We start from the raw sequence: 20,601 nt of genomic DNA, 5'->3' as shown, positions 1-20,601 counted from the left end.
GATACATTTCTTTTGATAAGAATAAATTTTATTAACCTATTATCGGGCTTGCGCATTAAATCTATTACGAACCCTTACGCACGTAACAATATGTTTCCCCTTCATATTTTCACTTCCGCAGCTGAGGGAAAAGACTCTATCAAACCTTCAAATTTATCAAGCTCTATCAAGTACTGCAAATTCACGTGATTTAAAACGAATCCTGTGTTTATAGTTTGTTTAGCAATTCGTAGCACGGTGTTAAAGGAAGAAAATGTGCATTTATTTTTAAACTACTATTTAAAATATTAAAATTTAAGGAGACTTTGTCTACATCAAAATTCAAATAGTTAATCACAAAAATCTGATAAAATATATAATAAATATTTAGAATTTTTTTATATATACAGCATTTTCACAGACATCATTTATTTATTTATAGAAAAGAAGCGTCTCGTAGATTCCAGGACTATCTCCGTCGACGACGAAGGTTGGGTTGAGTTCAATGTGATGGAGCCGCTCAATCATTGGTTGCATCACAGTAACAAGAATTTTGGATTCGATGTCGAAGTTCAGGATGCCTATGGAAACAAACTGAATCCTAATTTATATTTTCAGAACTTGAATTGCTCATCAGGAACTCGTAAGTTTGTATTAGTGTTTACTCTACTAATAATTTCACTCCCAAATTGTGTCTCAAATATAGTAAAACACAAATTGTACAAGTAAATAATATAAAAGTTATCATTAAAGTCATTACCACAGGTTATTTTCCTCAATTATTACTTTAAGAACATTTTTGCGTTTAGAAGACATGCGACTCGAACTTTGATGAGATGAAAAATAGAAAAAAAGAAAAGATAAGGGAAGGGAAGGGGAAAAGAAAAACGGCTGCGAAACATGGATTGTTTGGGTCATACCTGTATATTACTTTTAACTTTAACCTTCTGACTTTTCAGTCATTGCTGGCTGATCGCACACTTCATTCACTAGGCAAAAATTATGCGGATATAAGAATATATTCTGATTTTTATACCAAGAATGTGTGCCATTTTGAAAGATCTATTATTGAAAGACCTAACCAAGATGTTTCAAACAAAGAAATCCGAAACGTTCATCGTATCATTAGCATCATAATAAAATGTCATTGATGACGCGAAGCATAATGTCAGAATGGTTGATTACTCTTGATCAAACAATGCCTGAAAACAAAAAAACAAAAAAAAAAAAAAAAAGTTGAGATTCTGCTATTATTTGACAATTTGCTTGCTCATTCAACAAAGGTAAAATTGAAATCAGTGAAATTAGGGGCTTTCCACCTAGCCTTTGAACCGAGATATAATTAGAAGCTTATGTTTTTACGGCGTGTGCTTTGGTCAAGCTGCTTGCAGAAACAGCGATCAGCTTGCAAAATCTGTCAATATATTGAATGCCATTCAATGGATAACAAAGTCTGATAAATTCGTATCACAAAATTTTGTTAAGCACTGTTTCAAGAAAGCAGGCTTTGAAATATCTCTTTTGAGTGCCTTCAGTGAAAGTACTACTGATGAAAATGAATTGTTTGAATTTGTCAAAGTCAGTAGCAGTGCCTATATGCAAGAATATTCGGAAATCGATATCTTCCGAAGACACCAGTGATGGCGTAAAATCTTTTATTTCCAACTTGAGCGTGATGTAAACTTTAATAAAAATGGCTTGGGGAGCAATGAGGAAGACGAAGAAAAGTCAGACAAAGTGTAACACAAAAACTAATACAGATGCCTTAAAATACCCCTCCCAATAAACAGAAAAATCCATGATAACTGTTGGTGACAGCGAAGCACATACAATCGTCAGTGACTTTAACATCCACGTGAAAAAAAAATGCTTGTAATGTACCGATTTTCAAACAAACTAGCGAAAAGCATTATTTCTGTCAGTACAAAACACTGTTGTTCAATTCGCACATTTTTGCAAAAGTGAACGTTTTTAATTATTAAGACTTATCTTCATTAACTTCAAATTCAAATAAATACCTGTGACTATGTTACTTATTTATATGTAATTTATTTAAAGCTTGATGCAAACTGAATTTCTGATTAAATTATACATGATTTTGGTATGTACCCTCTGAAGAAGGGACACTTCTATTTAAAGGACAAAATGTCTGATCCGGTGGGTGTCTATTATTGGGAAGTAATGCCGTACCTACAGATCGTAGAGTTTTAAATGTTGGAACAAGGTGTGCCTATAAGGTATTTCTCCCGCCTTCTTAGCATGCCTTCGTGGTGTAATGACCAGCACACTTGGCGCCTAGTTGAGAGTCGTTACCTACGTTTTTGCGTTAAGGATTAAGTTAGTATTAGAAAGATTCGAATGATGAAAAAGCGCGAAAATTAGAGTTTTTCGAATCTCTTATCTTTCGCTGTATTTATGGGATTGAAGAATATGAGGATTTAGTTGCCCAATCTATTTTAATGTTGGTATTATGCAATGCATTGTAGCATCAAACTAATTAATAAAAGATGATAAGATGTTTTTAGCGTCATAAGCCTTGTCTATTAAATATTTGTTTAATCGTGTAAATAATGTTCGTATTTCCTTACGAACACATATGTAACATTCCTTCTGTTATAATCCTGCATATACACCTGAATGCTAGAAGATACATTTATGTTTATTGAGCGCAGTCTCAGGTGACGACAAACAATACTCTCCGCTAACAAACTGAGTCTAGAAACACTGAAATCAGCAACAGAAGCGTTTAGAAACATGTTATTGGATTAACGCTCAGAAACATCTGGAAAAGCAATCTGAATACGTTTCGTTCCTTAATTCTCATTATCAAAGTCTGTTAGCAAGAGACCTTACAGGACTATAAATTCCTGGAGGAAACAATGCCAGATTGTGATGCAGGCAAAGATTTTGAGAGCTTCGACGAGGAAGAGTTATTTTTTTTTCCTTTACTTCTTATCTATGACATTCTGTCTCCAAACCAAACTATTGGCTTTCAGTTTGACAATGAAGATTTGGAGGAGTCACTGAAAGATTATAAAAATGAGCACAGTAAGAAATAACTGGAATAACTTCAGAAACTGGCACAAACAAAAGGCAATTACGGGAAAAATGGCAAATATCTTCAGAGTGAGTGGAAGGCAGAAAAGATGAACCTATAACTTTGATTTGCAAAATTTGCTCAAAATGGTGTTATGTGCAAAGTTTTATGCAACAATAAATATAAGCCAAATGTATCAAGCAACAAAATAAGCATTTTCAGTGACAATGATGTGCCTTACTTTAAATATATTTTAAAAAACGCGGGCAACAACATATTACACTGGACAAGTTATAAAGTCTCATTCTCTTTTGGTAAAACAAACTGAATGAAAACTATGATGACTCAAGGGACTTCTTGTTATGGCTTGTAAATTACAACAGAGGCTTAGAAAGTGTGTAAAAGACCATTTTATTAACTCAGATAATTTAACAGAAGGCACAGTTTGTGCTTACAGAACCAGCCAGAACTTACGGCGCAAAACAAAAGTAAAGAACTGAACGTAGTAAATTGCAATTAGCCCAACGGCTACAGAGACAGAAAAACGCACAAAGTTATCTCAGATCTAATATCGAATATTCTTTAAAAAATATATCTTTCTACCTCATTTGAGTAGGCGAGAACTAGAAATCAGCGTTCTAGCAGGAAGGCGGAAAGCAAGAAAGACGGTAAAAATCATTAAACATAAAATAACTGGTTAATAAAAATAAACGAATACTCTACAAGGATTTGAGTGGAACGGAAGTCCAGTGAGTCTCAAGCAGAGTCGAGTGATGCTAAGAGACAAAGAAAATGCGAAAGAAGAGGCCTAGAAAGACAGTTACGTGATGATTTACGAAAGGGACTCCTCATACAAACAATATCATCTGTTCTTTTTCCCTTCATCGTAACTTTCAACTTCTGCCTGACAGTTCCCTTCATACGGGCACGGGCACATTAAATTAAATGTTTTGTCTGTTTTATCTGTTTACATTTTTTTGGTCACAGAGTTAATGGTTTTCGTTAGTTTTCGGTTATTAACTTAAGCACTAAGTATTGGTGTGGTGTAAATTTTAACTAAGCAATTACCTGTGTTCAAATAAAAAATTAATTCATTTAGCATTCATTTTTGTGGAAAAATTGGTTTTGACTCCGAACATTTCGAACGCGGATCGCCTATCAGAAGCTAATTAAATATGTGAACAAATATTTCATTGTACTGTAAAATGGTGTTAATTTATATCTTTCTATTATGTATCTTTCTCTTTCTTCCTCGAGATTTCTTGTAATATACTTTTATTAGCAGCTCAAGAACCACCCTTCCCAAATATTGTGGAACTGCATCCAGAAATGGGAGAAAATGAATCTTCCTTGTTTGACAACGAAACATATCCTACGTTGGACTTGCAGACAGCAGAAATCCCACTGGATTTTCCAGAATTTGATGTACCAGCAAGCAGGTTAAATGAAAGGGTCATCAGGAAGCGGTCCAATAGAAATGATGTACAGAACATGTGCCAGAAGGAAGAAATTTATGTATCATTTGCTGGTAAGTAACGCAGTTAGTTCAATCTAGTTTTATAATAATTTAAAACTTGCTAATATTGTTTTGTAAAATATTTAAGAATAAATTAATATTATTCGGTAAAATTCTTTAAAACCCAGTTAATGTTATTTGCTAAAATACTTTAGAATCACTTAATATTGTAAATAATTTAGAATTAATTAACACTAATGTTTTTAAACGAATTAATTTTACTTTGTAATACAATTTAAAACTAGTTAATATTATTTTATAGAAAATTTTAGAGTCAGCTAATAATATATAAATAATTCAAAATCAGTTTATATTACTTTGTAGAATACTTTAGAACCAGTTACTATTATTTTGTAAAATACTTTAGAATCAGTTAACATTGTAAATAATTTAGAATTAACAAATATTAATGCTTTAAAATGAATTACTTTTACTTTGTAATACATTTTAAAACTAGTCACTGTTATTTTGTAGAATACTTTAAAGTCCACTAATAATATAAACTAATATAAACTAGTATAACTAAAACTACTTTAAAGTTAGTTTTACTTTAAAGTTAATTTAAAATCAGTTTATATTATTTTGCAGAATACTTTAGAACTAGTTAAAATCATGAATACTTTAGAATCAGTTAATATTATACTGAATAATATTTTATAATCAATTGATTCATATTGTAAAGTACTTAATAATACTTTATAAATCCTCTTTGATAAATAATAAATGGATCTTTTTTATAGCAGTCATTTAAAGGCATCCAAGATTCATCTATTTTGACATTAGTAGGGATATCTTGACATTAGTAGGGACTTTTCCATTTTTTTTTCCAGACAAATGTTTCTCATAATGAATTCTCCAGGGCGTTCTGCATTCGCACTAGGTCACGAAGATAGACCGTGCACATTATGTTTTTTCACTATTCTAAAATTCAAATCAGCATTAATCACTTTGCTTATAGTTGACCTGAGAAGTTAAAGGATTTTACAACTGTCATTTGACTTAGCGGATTTTCCTTTAACATTAAAGATCTTACCTTTGCAACATTCGAAACATTCAGCAATTTTTCCACTTGAAGCCAAACTTTCAAGTTTTCTTCTTTTATTGTTGACAATATTAACTATCGCAGATTTAGATATCGAAAAACCATGGCTTTCATAGCACATTTTTACATAACTAGCTACGAAATATTTTCTTCGGAAAGAGTATAAGCATAGCCTTCCATTGCTTCTATAAAAGCTGCATTTTGCATGTAAACAAAACTTTCAAGTAACAGACCATAATTTATAGGTTCAAAACTATAGTAGCCGTTAAAAAAATCAAGCAGATTTTTTCTAGCAAACTAAAACCTCTTAAAAGATGTGCGAATAGCCTCAGTAGCTCAGAGTTCATAAATAAATCAATTAATATTATGAATTTTTTATGATCTGTCAATATTACTTTGTGAAGTACTCAAGAACCAATAATATTTACTTCATGAAATACTTTAGAACTGTTGAATATTATTCAACAATTACTAAGAAATAGTTGCACACTTGCAATAGCAAACAGTATTCATTTATCCTTTCGTGTAAATTAAGCATTATTCTTTAGAGTAAATTCTGTTTCTCAGTTCCAGGAAATGCTTTAGGGAAATTCAATGAAATAGTTTAGGTAAATTTTAAGTAAAAATGTTTGAACAAATGGCATTTCACTCAGAAATAGCGCTGGCTGAAATATATCGGATTTTTTAGGTGTTATATCTTTTAAAAATATTTTTCAGAACTTGGACTAGACGAGTACATATTATGGCCTCAGGGAGTTCTCTGGACATTTTGCAATGGTGGTTGTAGAGGGGTTCAAATTCCACGTCAACGACATGTTGCTTCAAAAATGGATTCAAATTCAAAATGGATAGCTAATCTTCTTCGAACAAAGATAGATGATTCGGCAAGTATCATTTTTAATCCTTCTCTTAAATCGACTTCAAAATAACAGAATTAATTTTCTTGATGCTTAAATGAAAAGTCATTTAAGTCATAGGATAAGTAAATAACAGCCGTGTGATTGTAAAATAATCCTAAGCAGTCATAATTATGCATTTTAATTTAAGCATCAAAGCTTAGACGGTGCAACATCTCGAGATAATTAAATCATTTCAGTTCTCCAATTTGTTGCTGTTACTAGCTAATTTTAAATTTTTACTTGAAAATCAAAATGCATATCTCCAATAAAAATTCATTAAATGTATATCTACATATGGTACATTCAAAGTATGAAATATCGGCATTCTATTGTTGCGTTCTATAATTGACAACACTTGACGAAGAATGAAAACACTATTTATTCGCCAGTATTTTACAGGAGAGTTCCAAAGATACGTTTACAATCGTCGAAAGACTACGATAAACCCGCTGAAAAATCAACAACACAGCCTTTCTGCTATCAGGCTATAACGGTGAAGACAGCTTCACGGCAGAACATTAAATACAAGTCCCCCACTCGGTCGATCGCTCTCGAACTCAAGACACTCTTCACGATAAAACTCACGACACAATGCTACTCCGTGTACAGGCAGGGTTCATATAGCTTTTGGCCTGCCTTCAAGAACACTCCGGGGCAAACTGGTTGGAATTCGTTCCAGAATATTCTCACTCCGTCTATGGCATATCTCCAATTTTGTCGCCAAATGTTGCCAAATGGACGATTTGGCACTAATTCTGGCAATCTTGCCTTTCCTTGCTATTTTCTGGCAACCCTAAAACCTCTTTGCGGGGAAGGTAATTTACTGCAAAGCGGGTTTAGGCCTCTTTGATCAAATCGTAACACTGTAGAATACCTAGGCATTTTATAGAATGCTTGGCGTTTTTAAGCAAATTATGAAATATGAGAATTATTACATATCTTACCTAGGCAATGTATAAAATGACTAATGCTCTTTAGGTAAAGTATGACGAAATGGTCATGATAAGACTATTATTTAAAGACATTCATTCCTCAGATACAAAAAGTGATCTTGAAAAAGTAATGAAAGAGAGCCATTAAAAAATTTTAAAAAATGTATTAAAAAATTAAAGTTTCACGAAACAAAATTTATGCCTTTATTAATAAAAATTAACAAAATCTTCACATAAAAAGAAAGAAATTAAAGTTAACCTATTTGTTGCAACATGGTAGGCTTGAATGACATTTCGAATTAATTTCATTACTTTTTTCACACAAAGACGTTGCATGGTTCGGTATATTGTTTTGCACATACACTGTACGAATCCTTGGCCGTTCCCATTGGACTGAACAATTGCAACTGACTACAGAAGAATTTCGTGGTCAGGAATTCTGAGCAAGTTCTTAGAACATAAAATAAACTGTGATCTCGTATATAACTTTTAAAATTCTTTCAGAAGTTCCATGTTGGTAAAGACTATCCCCTGTCACACTCATTACAACTGCCAATATATTGCACGAATTATTATTTACTTTTCCTAGGCACTGTATGTAATATGGAGATGTAGTTTATACTTTGGAGTTTTGTCATTTGGCATTCTGTAAAATGCCTCGGAAATGTGTGAAATATTTAATCCTTTCATACACTGCTGGTCAGTTTTCGGGTTCAATAAAGTAGCTAGGTATTCTTTATAATGGCCTGATTTTATACTTTGCCGTTAACATATACATATATTTACATCTCAAAATGGCCAACAAACTAAGAGATTTAAAAATAATGTGTTGCCCCTGAGGATACAAATACCTTTATTTTCCACTAGAAGTTGCTCATGTCTAGTTATTAGAATGTTGTCCTTCATATAAGATTGCTCATTTATCTCCCATATTTAGTCATTCTATTATTTATTAACAAAATCAGCGAACTATATATATATATATAGTACATATATATATATATATATATATAAACGAATAATTTATAAGAAGAAAATTTTATATGGAAAACTTTCTTATTGTAAATATATATTATTATGAATTATTGGTTTACTAGCAGCTACCCTGCCAGCCTTCGTCTGGTTTTTAAATGTACAGAAAAAATGCCTGAAGGGAACACCAAATGTTAAATTTAAAAACTGCGCAGAATTTTACTCTGAAGAACAACTTCATCAAAAATAAATAAATAAATAAATAAAAATAAATTTTAAAATAAATCTGAAAATTTTCACATATTAAATTTCGTCTAAAGAGGAGTTTTTTTTAACGTTTTGTGTGTTACCTTCATTTATTAAATATAAAAAAGTATTATATATATAAAAAATGACAATGAAATATGCTAACCTCTTAAAAACAGTGACACAAGAAATACGATGAAAAATTCTTGCCAAACCCATATTTCTAAAAGAATGAAACTATTCAAAATGATCTGATTTCATCAAAAATCTATCAACAACAATAAGAAAGGAAAATTGTTGCCAAAATCACATTTTTAAAGATGCAAGATATGAGAAGTGTACTCGGAAGCTTCATTTATTTTTTTTAAATACTAAATATTATCATTTTTCCAAAATTCTTTTTGTAAAAGCAGTCGCAAGGATGAAAGTTTAACGTGTCTGTACTATGATTCTAAACTAATAAGTGGACTGTATAGCAAAAGAACTAACTAATTTATTTACAGTAATTAACTATTCAGATCTAATACATGCTCTGGCATGTTGCTTAGCCGAATCCTGATGGCCAAGTGAGAGTTTCTCTCCCTATCCAATAGGTGGCGCTATATTCTAACTTAACATGCCGCCGCTAGTTGAAATTACAAATTTCAACATGTAAATTACAAACAAACATACAATTTAACAAATCAAGAACAACTAATTCTACAATACAATATGAAAGCTGATAGATAATTTCATCATGAATATAATATAAAATAATGCAACATTTTAAAAACATAAACATTCACTATTCTACAATCGAACTTATTCTTTAAACAGTTCCATTTTAATGTAAAGCACAATTTTCAATAAGAACATAATAATGTAAACTAAGCATTATTATCCTGGATAGGTAATAAACAAATTTTACTAATACATCGAATATACACACCATTTGATGTTTTCACTTTAACAACTCTGGCCTTATTATCTTTACCAGGTAAAACTTCTAGAATTCTTGCTAAAGACCATTTAAATGGCGGAAGATTATCTTCCTTTAACACAACTAACATACCTGCCTTTAAATTTTCTTTATTAATAAACCATTTGGTGAGTTATTGTAGATGATTTAAATAATCAGTTTGCCAAAGTTTCCAAATAACTTGAATGAATTTGGTAATAACTTGCCATTTAGAAAGTCTATTATCTGTAAGATGAGATAAATCTGGTTCAGGATATGAAGTAATGGAACGTCCAATTAAAAAATGACCCGGCGTTAAGGCTTCAACGTCATTCGCATCTGTTGATAAAGGTAAAATTGGACGAGAATTGAGAATACCTTCAATCTGTGTGACAACAGTCCAAAATTCTTCTAAAGTTAATTTATAACTGCCGATTGTACGTTGAAGATGATATTTAAATGACTTAATACCAGCTTCCCATAAACCACCGAAATTTGGTGCTCTAGGTGGAATTAGTTTCCAATTTATACCTTCAGATGTTAAGAAATCTGCTATATCAGAATTAGATTTAAGGACAAAGCTATGCAACTTTTTCAGTTCTGATTTTGCACCAACCATATTAGTACCATTATCTGACATTATGGTATTACATTTTCCACGTCTAGCAATAAATCTTTTAATAGTAGCAAGTAATGAATCTGTGGTTAAATCAGTTACTACCTCTAAATGTATTGCTTTAGTAGCTAAACAAATGAATATAGCAACGTAAACCTTTGCATAATTACCCTTTCTCTGATTTTTATACTTGATGAGGAATGGACCAGAAAAGTCAAGTCCACACGTATTAAATACAAACCCTGGATTAACTCTCTGACTAGGTAAATTTCCCATAAGTTGTTCACATACAATTGGTTTAACCTTAAAACATGTTACACATTCATGTACAACCTTTCTCGACCATTAATAACCCAAAATTTACTACGAACCTGATGCAATAGTGCTTGAGCACCAAGATGTAAATATTTAACATGGTAATACTGAAAAATTAATCTAGTAAATACATGATCTTTTGGCATTACATAAGGAAACTTTTGGTTGTAATTAAGATTACTATTGGCAAGTCTGCCTCCTACTCTCAGAAGAGAATCATTATCTAGAAATGGACATAAAAATTTTAACTTACTTTTGGAAGAAACACAATTCTTATTTTTTAAAGACAGAATATCCTTGCTAAAATGCTGTAACTGTACATACCTGATAATGATTTTCTCAGCGTCATCCAATTCTTTAACAGTTAGAGAACCTATTAAATGTTTTCCCTTACAATTGGCTAAAAATCTACAAACAAAACTTAACACACGAATAATACGAATATAGTTATTACTAATGTTAAGAATATGATCTAAAACAAGGGAATTAGAGTTCACATTTAGATTAACTAAGTCATTATCCTTAAGTTTGAGTTCTTTGACGTATTCCACATTATCCATATCAAATGAAATTACTTCACAAGGATTAGTCAGAAACCTCTCCTTAGTCAAGAAAGTTGGTCCACACCACCATAAATCATTATGAAGAAGATCTTTAGGTTCAGCTCCACGTGATATTAAATCAGCTGGATTATTGTGAGTGCTAACATGGTACCACTCATGAATCGCAGTCATGCTTCGAATAACAGATACTCTATTAGCAACAATTGTCTTTAGTTGATAAGGTTCCTTCTTAATCCATGCTAACACTATTGACGAATCGGTGAAGTAATACACCTTGACTATAGGTAGCTGAATGGCCTCTAGTATTCTTTTCATTAGTTTTACCAACAGAACTACACCACAAAGTTCCAAACGAGGAATGGTAATTGACTTCAGAGGTGACACACGAGACTTGCTGCACAGAAGTCTTGATGAACATTCATTTGAAGATGACATACATTTCACATAAATTGCAGCACCATAGGCTTTCTGACTAGCATCACAGAATCCTATAATTTCTATTTGTTGTAATCCATTGGTTAGAACAAATCTGGAGATGCGATAATCGTTGACTATTTTGAGACTATGCTGAAATGCCTTCCATTCTTCAGAGTAATTTTTAGGAAGAGGTGTATTCCAATTTAATTTTTGAAGCCAAAGTTTTTGTAGAAATATTTTAGCTTTTATCGTAACAGGTCCAATTAAACCTAACGGATCAAAGAGGCGACCTATCGTTGATAAGACATCTCTTTTCGTGCCTGTTTCTTCAAAGTCAGGTATCTTTAAATCGTAAGAAAAACAGTCTGTAGATGTATTCCATGACATTCCTAAGGCCTTTGTAATCTGAGGCTTATCCGTAACTTGAAAGGAGTAATCCTGAGTAGCACTTTCTTTATTCTTCAATAATTCTGGATTGTTTGAACACCATTTGTGTAACTGCATTCCACCACGTTCTAGAAGACAGGTTAACTGTGTCTGCAACTCCTTGGCTTCTTGCATCGTATTAGCTCCAGTAATAATGTCGTCCACGTAACAGTCCTTCAGTATGGCTCTTGAGGCATGAGGAAAGTATGTCGCTTCATCTATTGCTAACTGCTTCAGAACCCTTGTTGCAAGGAATGGTGCACTTGCTGTTCCGTATGTTACAGTCCTTAGACGGTAAGTCTGCACAGGACTACCAACTGATTCCTTCCACAAGATCAACTGCAGGTTTCGTTGAGATGGTTTAGTAAGTATTTGTCTGTACATCTTCTGAACATCAGCTCCTAATGCATAGTTGTATTTTCGAAATCTAATAATAATAGAAAATAAATCTTCTTGAGGTATTCGCCCTTTCATTTAATATTGAGTTCAGTGACTTTCCATTGCTAGTAACCGCGGATGCATTAAACACAACGCGAAGCTTGGTAGAGGCTTTCTCTGGCAGATAAACTCCATGATGACTAAGATAATTGCAAGTGGATGTTTCAATTTCTTGAACTTCTTCCATGTGATTTAGATCCTTATATTCTTTAATAAAACTCTTATATAATGTTTTCATCTTCGAATCGCTTTCTAGTCGATTCCACACTTGATGCAATCTTTTCTCAGCCAGCGTTTTCGATTCTCCTAATTCTACACCTTCCCTTATGGGTAACTGAACTACGTATCTTCCATCATTTTGTCTATAGTGAGTACGCTTGAAATCTTCTTCACAGTATTTTTCTTCTTCACTCAAAGCATCCTCGATATTTTCAATGGATTCAACTTCCCAAAATCTTTGCAAAATTTCTTCAACTCTTTCTTCACTATTTAGAACTAAACCACAATAATTTACTTACTTCTGAGTCACTCTTGCATGCACCAGACGCGATATATCCAAAAACTGTTTCTTGAAATATCAGCGGTTGATTTTCTAATTGAAATTTTCCTTCTTTTAAAATCTCAAAGAACAATTCGGCCCCTAGTAACATATCTATTTTATTAGGTGTTCCAAATTGCGGATCCGCTAATTCAATATCAATGGGAATATTTAATGACTTCACATCTAAACACCTTGATGGAGTTACATTGGTTATTTTAGAAATAACTAAGCAATTAACTGATCTTACATATGTTAAATCCTTATTCGAAATCTGTACATCTAGTTGATAATTAATATTTATAACGTTCTCATTAATTCCGGATACAGATGCATAAATTCTTTCTTTCTTTAAATTTAACAAATTAGCAACTCCTTCACACAAGAAACAACTCATGCTGCCGTTATCAAGTATTGCGCGAACTGGGATTCTTTTTCCTTCGGAATTGCAAATATATATTATTGCAGTCGCCAATAAGACGTTTTTTCTGCGTGTCAAAAGACAACTTGATTGATTTTTATTAGAGACATCTGCGTTCTTGTTTATAATTTCGTCACTCGTTGCTTCCGTTTTTGTTTTGTTTAACTTATGTTGAATGGCGCCATTTCTGAGCAGGCGATGTATTAATGAATGGTGTTTTTTATGGCATTCCGAACATCTGAACTTAGAAATGCATTTTGCGATTAAATGCTCGTTACTGAGACAGTTTAGACACAATTTATGGGTTTTAACTATTTCATATCTTTGATTTGGATTTAATTTCAAAAATGAATCACATTTATGCAGTGGATGAATTATTATTTTTGCATATAACACAAATCGAAACACTATCGGTTTTAACCATCAGAGCCTTTGATTTCGAACTTTTTTCTAAGGGATATTTCATTTTATTAATAATACGGTTAATGTTATCCAATAACTGACATCTTTTCTCTAAAAACGAAATTAATTCATCAAAAGTAGGAACTTCCGTAGCATTAATGCTTAGTTCAAACTGTTTGCGCGTTCCAAAATCTAGTTTCTGAAGTACGATATTTAATAACAGAATATCCGATAAATTATTTTTCTCATATTTTAAAACATTCAAAGCCCTAACGTTTTTAGTAACATTATCTATTACATATCTTATTCCTTTAGACGATTCGAATGTTAAAGTACGTAAATCCATTATTGAATTTATATGCGTCTCAATTAATATTCTTTTATTTTCATACCTATCTTGAAGAGCTTTAAATAGAGAACTAAAAGTATCATCAACAGTTTCAAGATTTTTTGCTTCATCAGTTAATGCAGCCTTTAAATAGCAGAGTTTCTGAACTTCTGTTACTTGCGTGTTATTCGCTATGATGTTTTCGAATTGAAGCTTAAAATTATTCCATTCGGTATATTTACCAGAAAACTTAGGAATTGGTAATTCTGGCAAACGTATTTGTACTTTAGGATCAAATTTACTACAATCATTTTCATTTTCAGAATGTGCTATAGATGATAGAATTTCCATAATTCTTACCTCCAGAACTTCAGTTCTTTCTTCCATTTCGGCGATTTCTTCATCAATAGCTGTGACATCTTTTTCATCAACGCTTTCGAAATATCTATTCCTTAAGTTTCTAATATCCATTTGAATGCTTTGAAGGGATCTATACTTTATTTGAATTTCATTCTTATTCGAACTATCATCATATTCCTTCACTACATTTTCTAACCTAGTTAGTTTCGCTTTTAACGAAGTTTTGTTTCTATCTAATGCCAGCATTTTGTTCACTTCTCCGGCTCTGCTGACCACGTACTATGATTCTAAACTAATAAGTGGACTGTATAGCAAAAGAACTAACTAATTTATTTACAGTAATTAACTATTCAGATCTAATACATGCTCTGGCATGTTGCTTAGCCGAATCCAGATGGCCAAGTGAGAGTTTCTCTCCCTATCCAATAGGTGGCGCTATATTCTAACTTAACAGTGTCCAAAAATCAAAGAAAAATAAACTGTACATTTAAAAATAAACTTTTTTAGAAAAAAATCCTGTTGGAAAGGTGTTAAGCTCACCTTGTTAAATAAATTCGTATTTAATCGATTTATTGAAACACGAAATTTATTTTAAGTTCGTAAAATGTGAAAGTGCCTACGTTTCATGACGATGTGAAAATGAAGTGTTTAGAGTAAAATCTTGCTTTCCTATAGCCCATTATGTCTCAAAATGACGCGATTTCGTCACAAAACATAAATAAAAAAATTCGAATTTCGAAAAAATCGCTTCGAGGTGCACTGGCTCTTGTCTAGATGCACCTATGTACCAAATTTCGTAGCCGTGGATCTATTAGCTTAAGTGCAGCGCAAACGAAAGACACACAGACAGACTCTTTCTTTTATTATCTGTAGAGATTACTTTGCAGCTTTAGCGCAAGTCATAGGCTCAAAAAGTGTGTGTCTCTCATCGAGAGTGTGTGTGCCTCGTCTAGCGAGCTGATAGTCATTGAGCGAGTGTCTCGAAGTCTAGTGCCGAGGTGGTCATCGAGTGCATCGAGAGAGTCTTTTAGTGCATCGCAAATTAGTGCATCGCAAATTAGTGCATCGTCGAATTTTGTCATAGACTGTGCTGAGTCGAGAGCTATACTCTTCTGTATCGTCGAGTGCACCGTGTGGAGAGTCTCGAGAGCACGTGAAGTTCCGAGAACAACCAACCAGAGTTGGAAGCTGTACTCGGGTGCTTTGCAGTGAAGCTGTCTCCACCGTTATTGCCTGACAGTGGGAAGGCTGTGTCACTGATTGTTGCAACGTGTTTATAGTAGATCCCCGACGACTGTAAAAAGTGTTTTTAGAGCTGTCCTGATTAACATTGGCTAAATAAAGCGTGTTTCGATACTACATCAAGTCATTATTATTCACTCCAAATCCACGAACCCCGTACGAAAGTGAAGGAAGAAAATAACGCAACAACTGATGTAAGAAAAGAAAAAAACGTAACAATAGATTGAAGATTATTATTTAAATAAAAGTTTAACATTTTTTAACAGATTTACGAGTTTTATTTAATTAATGAAAACGCGCAGTATATTTTGTTTTGTTTTCAGTGTTACAGTAGTAGAGTTTTAAATTCCAATAATAAAATTAGCGAGCATTAATAAATCAAAATTATTAAATTGTTAAATTTTATTGAAATGAAAAATTTTAATTAATAAAAAATTGATCTAAAATCACATTTAATTATGAGTAAATTAGGGTAGCATCCAAAAGCCAATGCATTTTGGAAGCACAAAATAGTTTTCCAGAAAATTAAGAGAAGATGTAAAAGAAGATTTTGTAAAGGAAATCGTTTTCCTTGCTGTTCTAAAAAACGAAATCCGTGAAAATTGGAAATAAACTCTTTGTTCTAAATTATTAAATCTAATCAACCCAGTGTTGAATAGTAGGAAACACTGGTAACTCTGTTACCAGAATGATGGATAGAATTACTAGTGTTCAGGGCATTAAAAGCTTGTAATTCTGTTTTAGGGGAGGGGAGGGGAAACTAATGCTGTAGCAATTTTATTCAACAGAATATTGGGTAAAACTGCCCAACACATGCTATGTTGTTAAGTTGTTCATTGCCCAAATTTATATGAAACGTATCTTTTTTTTTCCTTTAAATTGAATTAAATATCTGGTAGCCAACAAGTATTAAACTTCCTTAAAGACTATGCAATTTATTGCTTTATTTTTAAGGTCTATTTTTAAATATTCTAGTTTTTAATCCTTTCCACGTATCTGTTTTAGACCTCAAGTTGTGCTGTTACAAGCAAAGAATCACTGCCTGTTATCCTTTATGACGGAGAGCATCAAGTGTACGAAACAGTTTTGGAAGACCTTGTACCAACCAGTTGTGGCTGCAGTGACTCGTAGCATTGAACAAAGAAAGATGATCTAAGATTTAAAAAAACAATGCGAAGCTTGTGTCCGGAAGACAGAAGATTAACATACTTCGGTCGCTTCGCACGGGTATCTGTCGACATGCATCCAACATCTACCTCAAAACTTTATTCATCTATATCTGAACTGTAGCTCTGTGTCGTATCATAAAGTCTGAAAAATGTGTCCGTGAAGCATCCATGTGCGGCTAGCATACCTCAATATACTGCAAGTTAGGTTCCAATCCAGGACCATACGCAAAATATAGAAATAAAAAATTATTCATATGAGTTTTGCGGTTCGTCAACAATCTATTGAATATATATAGTATCTTGAATTTTCTAAGATTTTAAACTTTTTATTTAAAATGGAACTTACACGACCGTTCTTCTGTCTTGAATATTTAATGGTGATTAGAATGTATAATATTGTAATAATAATTACCAAAATGTTATCCACACACAGAAAAGGAGTAAATGTGCTTGGCAAAATAACTGATAAAATCCTGACAATATCCTGAATTCATACAGGAAACGTTCAGTTATAAGAAAAAAGATTTGTAACTGTAATAACGGGGTATGCCTGAACATGAATTTATGTATACTGAGAAATTCGAATGTACTAATTTAGAATAGCAAAATGTGCCTTCACAATATTGCATTTTATAATAATTTAAGCTATTATTTGAACAAAATAAGAAAGAAATCCAAGTTCACCAGTGAATGGGCCTGAAAATCTACACTTTTGTTTTATTTCGAATTCAATTATATATCTGACTAGGTGTACCCGCCCGGCGTTGCCCGTGCATTTAGAAAATGCAGATAAGTGAATAGCGCAGGAATAGTAGTGTAGGACATGTAGACTGTCTCTCTCTCTTCCCCCCCACCCACAAGCTACAAAAAAGAAATGAATTGTAATTAATCGATTTAATGTATCGTCAAAACAGCAAACTAACGCTAGAATAAAGAAATCAATTGTTACAATCGAACGTTATTTGAAAACAAATAATAATATCAGTGAGTCAAAAAAACCGTGATTAATTAATTATAAATAATTTTTTTTTAATTTTTCTAATTCAAAAATCGAAAATCGGGCTTCGAGGTCTGGTGGCCAGCCCCTTTGTGCTTCCGTATAAAAAATTCCAGGTCCCTGCGTGCGATAGATTTGGCTGGAGAGCTCGGTCAGACAGACAGACAGACACATTACACTTGCTTTTATTATTATAGATAATTCTTTATATAGTATTAATAAATTATAAAAAAGCATATTTAATTTAAGGCTGAAATTGGGCAATTTTACGTCCTCACATATCCCTAATCATTTCGAAAAATTTGCAGACTTGATAATTGAAGTGATTGCAACAAAATATGAAGCACTACAATTGATCTTATTTTTTTTATATAGGAGGTAGTAAGGTAGAATTTGCACACCGGAAATATTATTGTCAAATATTCTTGTTCCTATTTTGCTAAAGAAATGTATATATTCTTGGTATAATATCATAAAACTTGATTTAAGATTTGAATATTTCTCTAATTCTCTTCTACAGAGAAATAATCAAATCTTAAATCAAGTTTTATAACATTATACCAAATATATATATAATTTTGCAGCATATTGCGCAAAAATTTTTTTAGACCAAATAGGTATTTTTTATATAGTAATTACTACTAAGCTTTTAAATTATATATATATATATATATATATATAGGAAAAGGAACAAGAACATAAGTTCTTGAAATGATATGAAAAGGAAAAAGAACATGAAAAGGAACAAGAACATAAGTACTACAAAATAGGAACAAGAACTTATGTTCTTGTTCCTATTTTGTAGTACCTTTTGTATTCATAGTAGATTGAAAATTCTGATAAAACGGTAGGTATATCACATTTTGAAAACTGCTGTGATTATTTAGCAAAATTAAAACTAAAATTAAAATTGAATTCAGAAGTCATATTTAAATATACTAAAATAAAACAAAAACTAAATTTGCTCAAAATAGTGCAAACAATCGTTGCATTTTGTCGTAAAATTAAAAATCAAAGTTATAATTAAGAGCAATTTCAAAAAACAGGTAACGCAAGGCAGAATTAAAGAAAACTTAGTCAAAATAGTGCAAACAACCACTTCATGAATTCGAGAAATGTGAAAAATATTTTTTAATTAAAAACTAAATGATTTTTCCCAGGACATTTTGAGGAATGATTTCGCGAGAAATTTAACAGCCATCGTTTTGAAGGGATTTCGTTTTTTCTTTGCTTTAATATATCTGAATGTTATTTTTGAATTTGTTTTGGATTTTAATTATATGGATATCATGTATGTATAATTTAATTGATAAAATCTTTAACATTTTTTAAATTCGGAAGTTTTACTCATTTTTTGTAAATATAGATTAAAGAAATGTATAACATATATTTTCATTATTATAGATTTACTAAATAAATACTCAATGCTCAAATTTTTAATTGTGTAAATAAATTATTAATTTTTAATTAAAAAATTATAAGTCCGTATCATAATTTCAGAATTAGAAATGCTCAAAAATTTATTTTTATATTATTATCTTACCGTTTAAAATATACTTATTGAACAAGACTTCATTTTCGTGCAGAAAATTTAGATAGTCGTTTGGTGTCCTTTTCCGTAATTATTTTTATGTCTCAAAGTAAAACATTTAAAATCGTTTGACCAAAAAATAAATCAGATCATAATTCATAACGTAGAGTTTAAAAATATTTATAAAAGTATAATCTAGGTTCTTTGTTTTCAATCTTGAGAGCACATTATTCATAATTATCAAATTTGTCCTATTGTGTTTCGCGACATTAAAATATTGTTACGGGTATGCTGATATAGACCAATTTAAAAAAATCTGTACCATTGATATTGGGACTGAGTGATTTTCAAGAGAGGTATCTTTTATGTAAGAAACTATGCGACTGCATTTTTCATTGTTATGTAATTTCATCATTGTATTCTGCATTTTTGCATTTATGCTGTATATTTAATTTTTATTCATGCTCACTGGTTTTAAATTGTATTAGAAATGAAGTTTTCAAACTGTAAGTAATTTTCGGAAATACTATGATGTTTGTCATATTTTCTGCAAGATACTAGAGTTTAACTTTATTTATATACAATGAATATGTACATTTTATGTATTAGTACGATAGATAATCCACACTTATTTCTTATTAATTTAATTCAGTATTTATGTAACATAACAGAGAAACATTGATGGTTAAATCACTGTATAGTATGGTTAAATCACTTTTCTTTCAAGAGAAAACTCTGTTTTTGTTTTACATACTGAAAAATATGCTGTAAAGACATCCAAGGATATAGATTAAATAGAAGAGTGTTAATTTGTTGGAGCTAACCAAATGCAAGAATTGTATTATTGGATTATTATTTGTATCGTTGTTATAAATAAAGGGCTCTATAATCTTGTATTTAATGAATATAGTTATTGAATTATTTAATAAATGTAATTTTTTCTGATAATACTGCCAATTATTTCTTAATTCTTTATTTATTCTTTTATTTCTCTTCTAGACTTCGTATTCAATTTTCAACACTACTTATGGCCATAAATTTGCTTTTTATAACTAATTAGAATTTAACAGTTTATTTTGTTAAATTGTATTTTATTGAAAGTCCAAGAGAGAGTATAAATTAAATGTCTCCAAGGTAGTGCGCAGTCTATCTGACTATGATAAAGCTCGCGAATTTTTTCCAGAATTTCTGCAAGTTTTATACCCCCCCCCCCGAAAAAAAAATTCTAATACTTAAAAATCATCCACGTGTAGAATGTTAGGCTCCATATTCCATCTG

General features: G+C 31.6%; 1 protein-coding gene across 2 annotated transcripts in view; it reads left to right on the top strand.

Moving 5' to 3' along the window:
- Positions 1-20,271, top strand: part of LOC118195506 (uncharacterized) — a 50,185-nt gene extending 29,914 nt beyond the window's left edge. The window contains exons 5-8 of one of the 2 annotated variants that reach the window (XM_035366832.2): positions 422-622; positions 4,302-4,544; positions 6,292-6,458; positions 16,632-20,271. In XM_035366832.2, the coding sequence (XP_035222723.1) occupies positions 422-622; positions 4,302-4,544; positions 6,292-6,458; positions 16,632-16,757 (737 nt within the window). In that variant the 3' untranslated portion in view covers positions 16,758-20,271. Of the gene's footprint in view, positions 1-421; positions 623-4,298; positions 4,545-6,291; positions 6,459-16,631 lie in introns of both variants that reach the window. The other variant, XM_035366831.2, reaches the window with a different exon arrangement.
- The last annotated feature ends 330 nt before the right edge of the window (positions 20,272-20,601 follow it).

The sequence above is a fragment of the Stegodyphus dumicola genome, chromosome 6 (genome assembly GCF_044657685.1).
Source record: "Stegodyphus dumicola isolate Sdum_Otavi_A_Nest chromosome 6, ASM4465768v1".
In the NCBI taxonomy this organism is placed as follows: domain Eukaryota; kingdom Metazoa; phylum Arthropoda; class Arachnida; order Araneae; family Eresidae; genus Stegodyphus; species Stegodyphus dumicola.
Note: the sequence above shows the minus strand (reverse complement) of the source record. Positions and strands in the feature narration are given on the sequence as shown.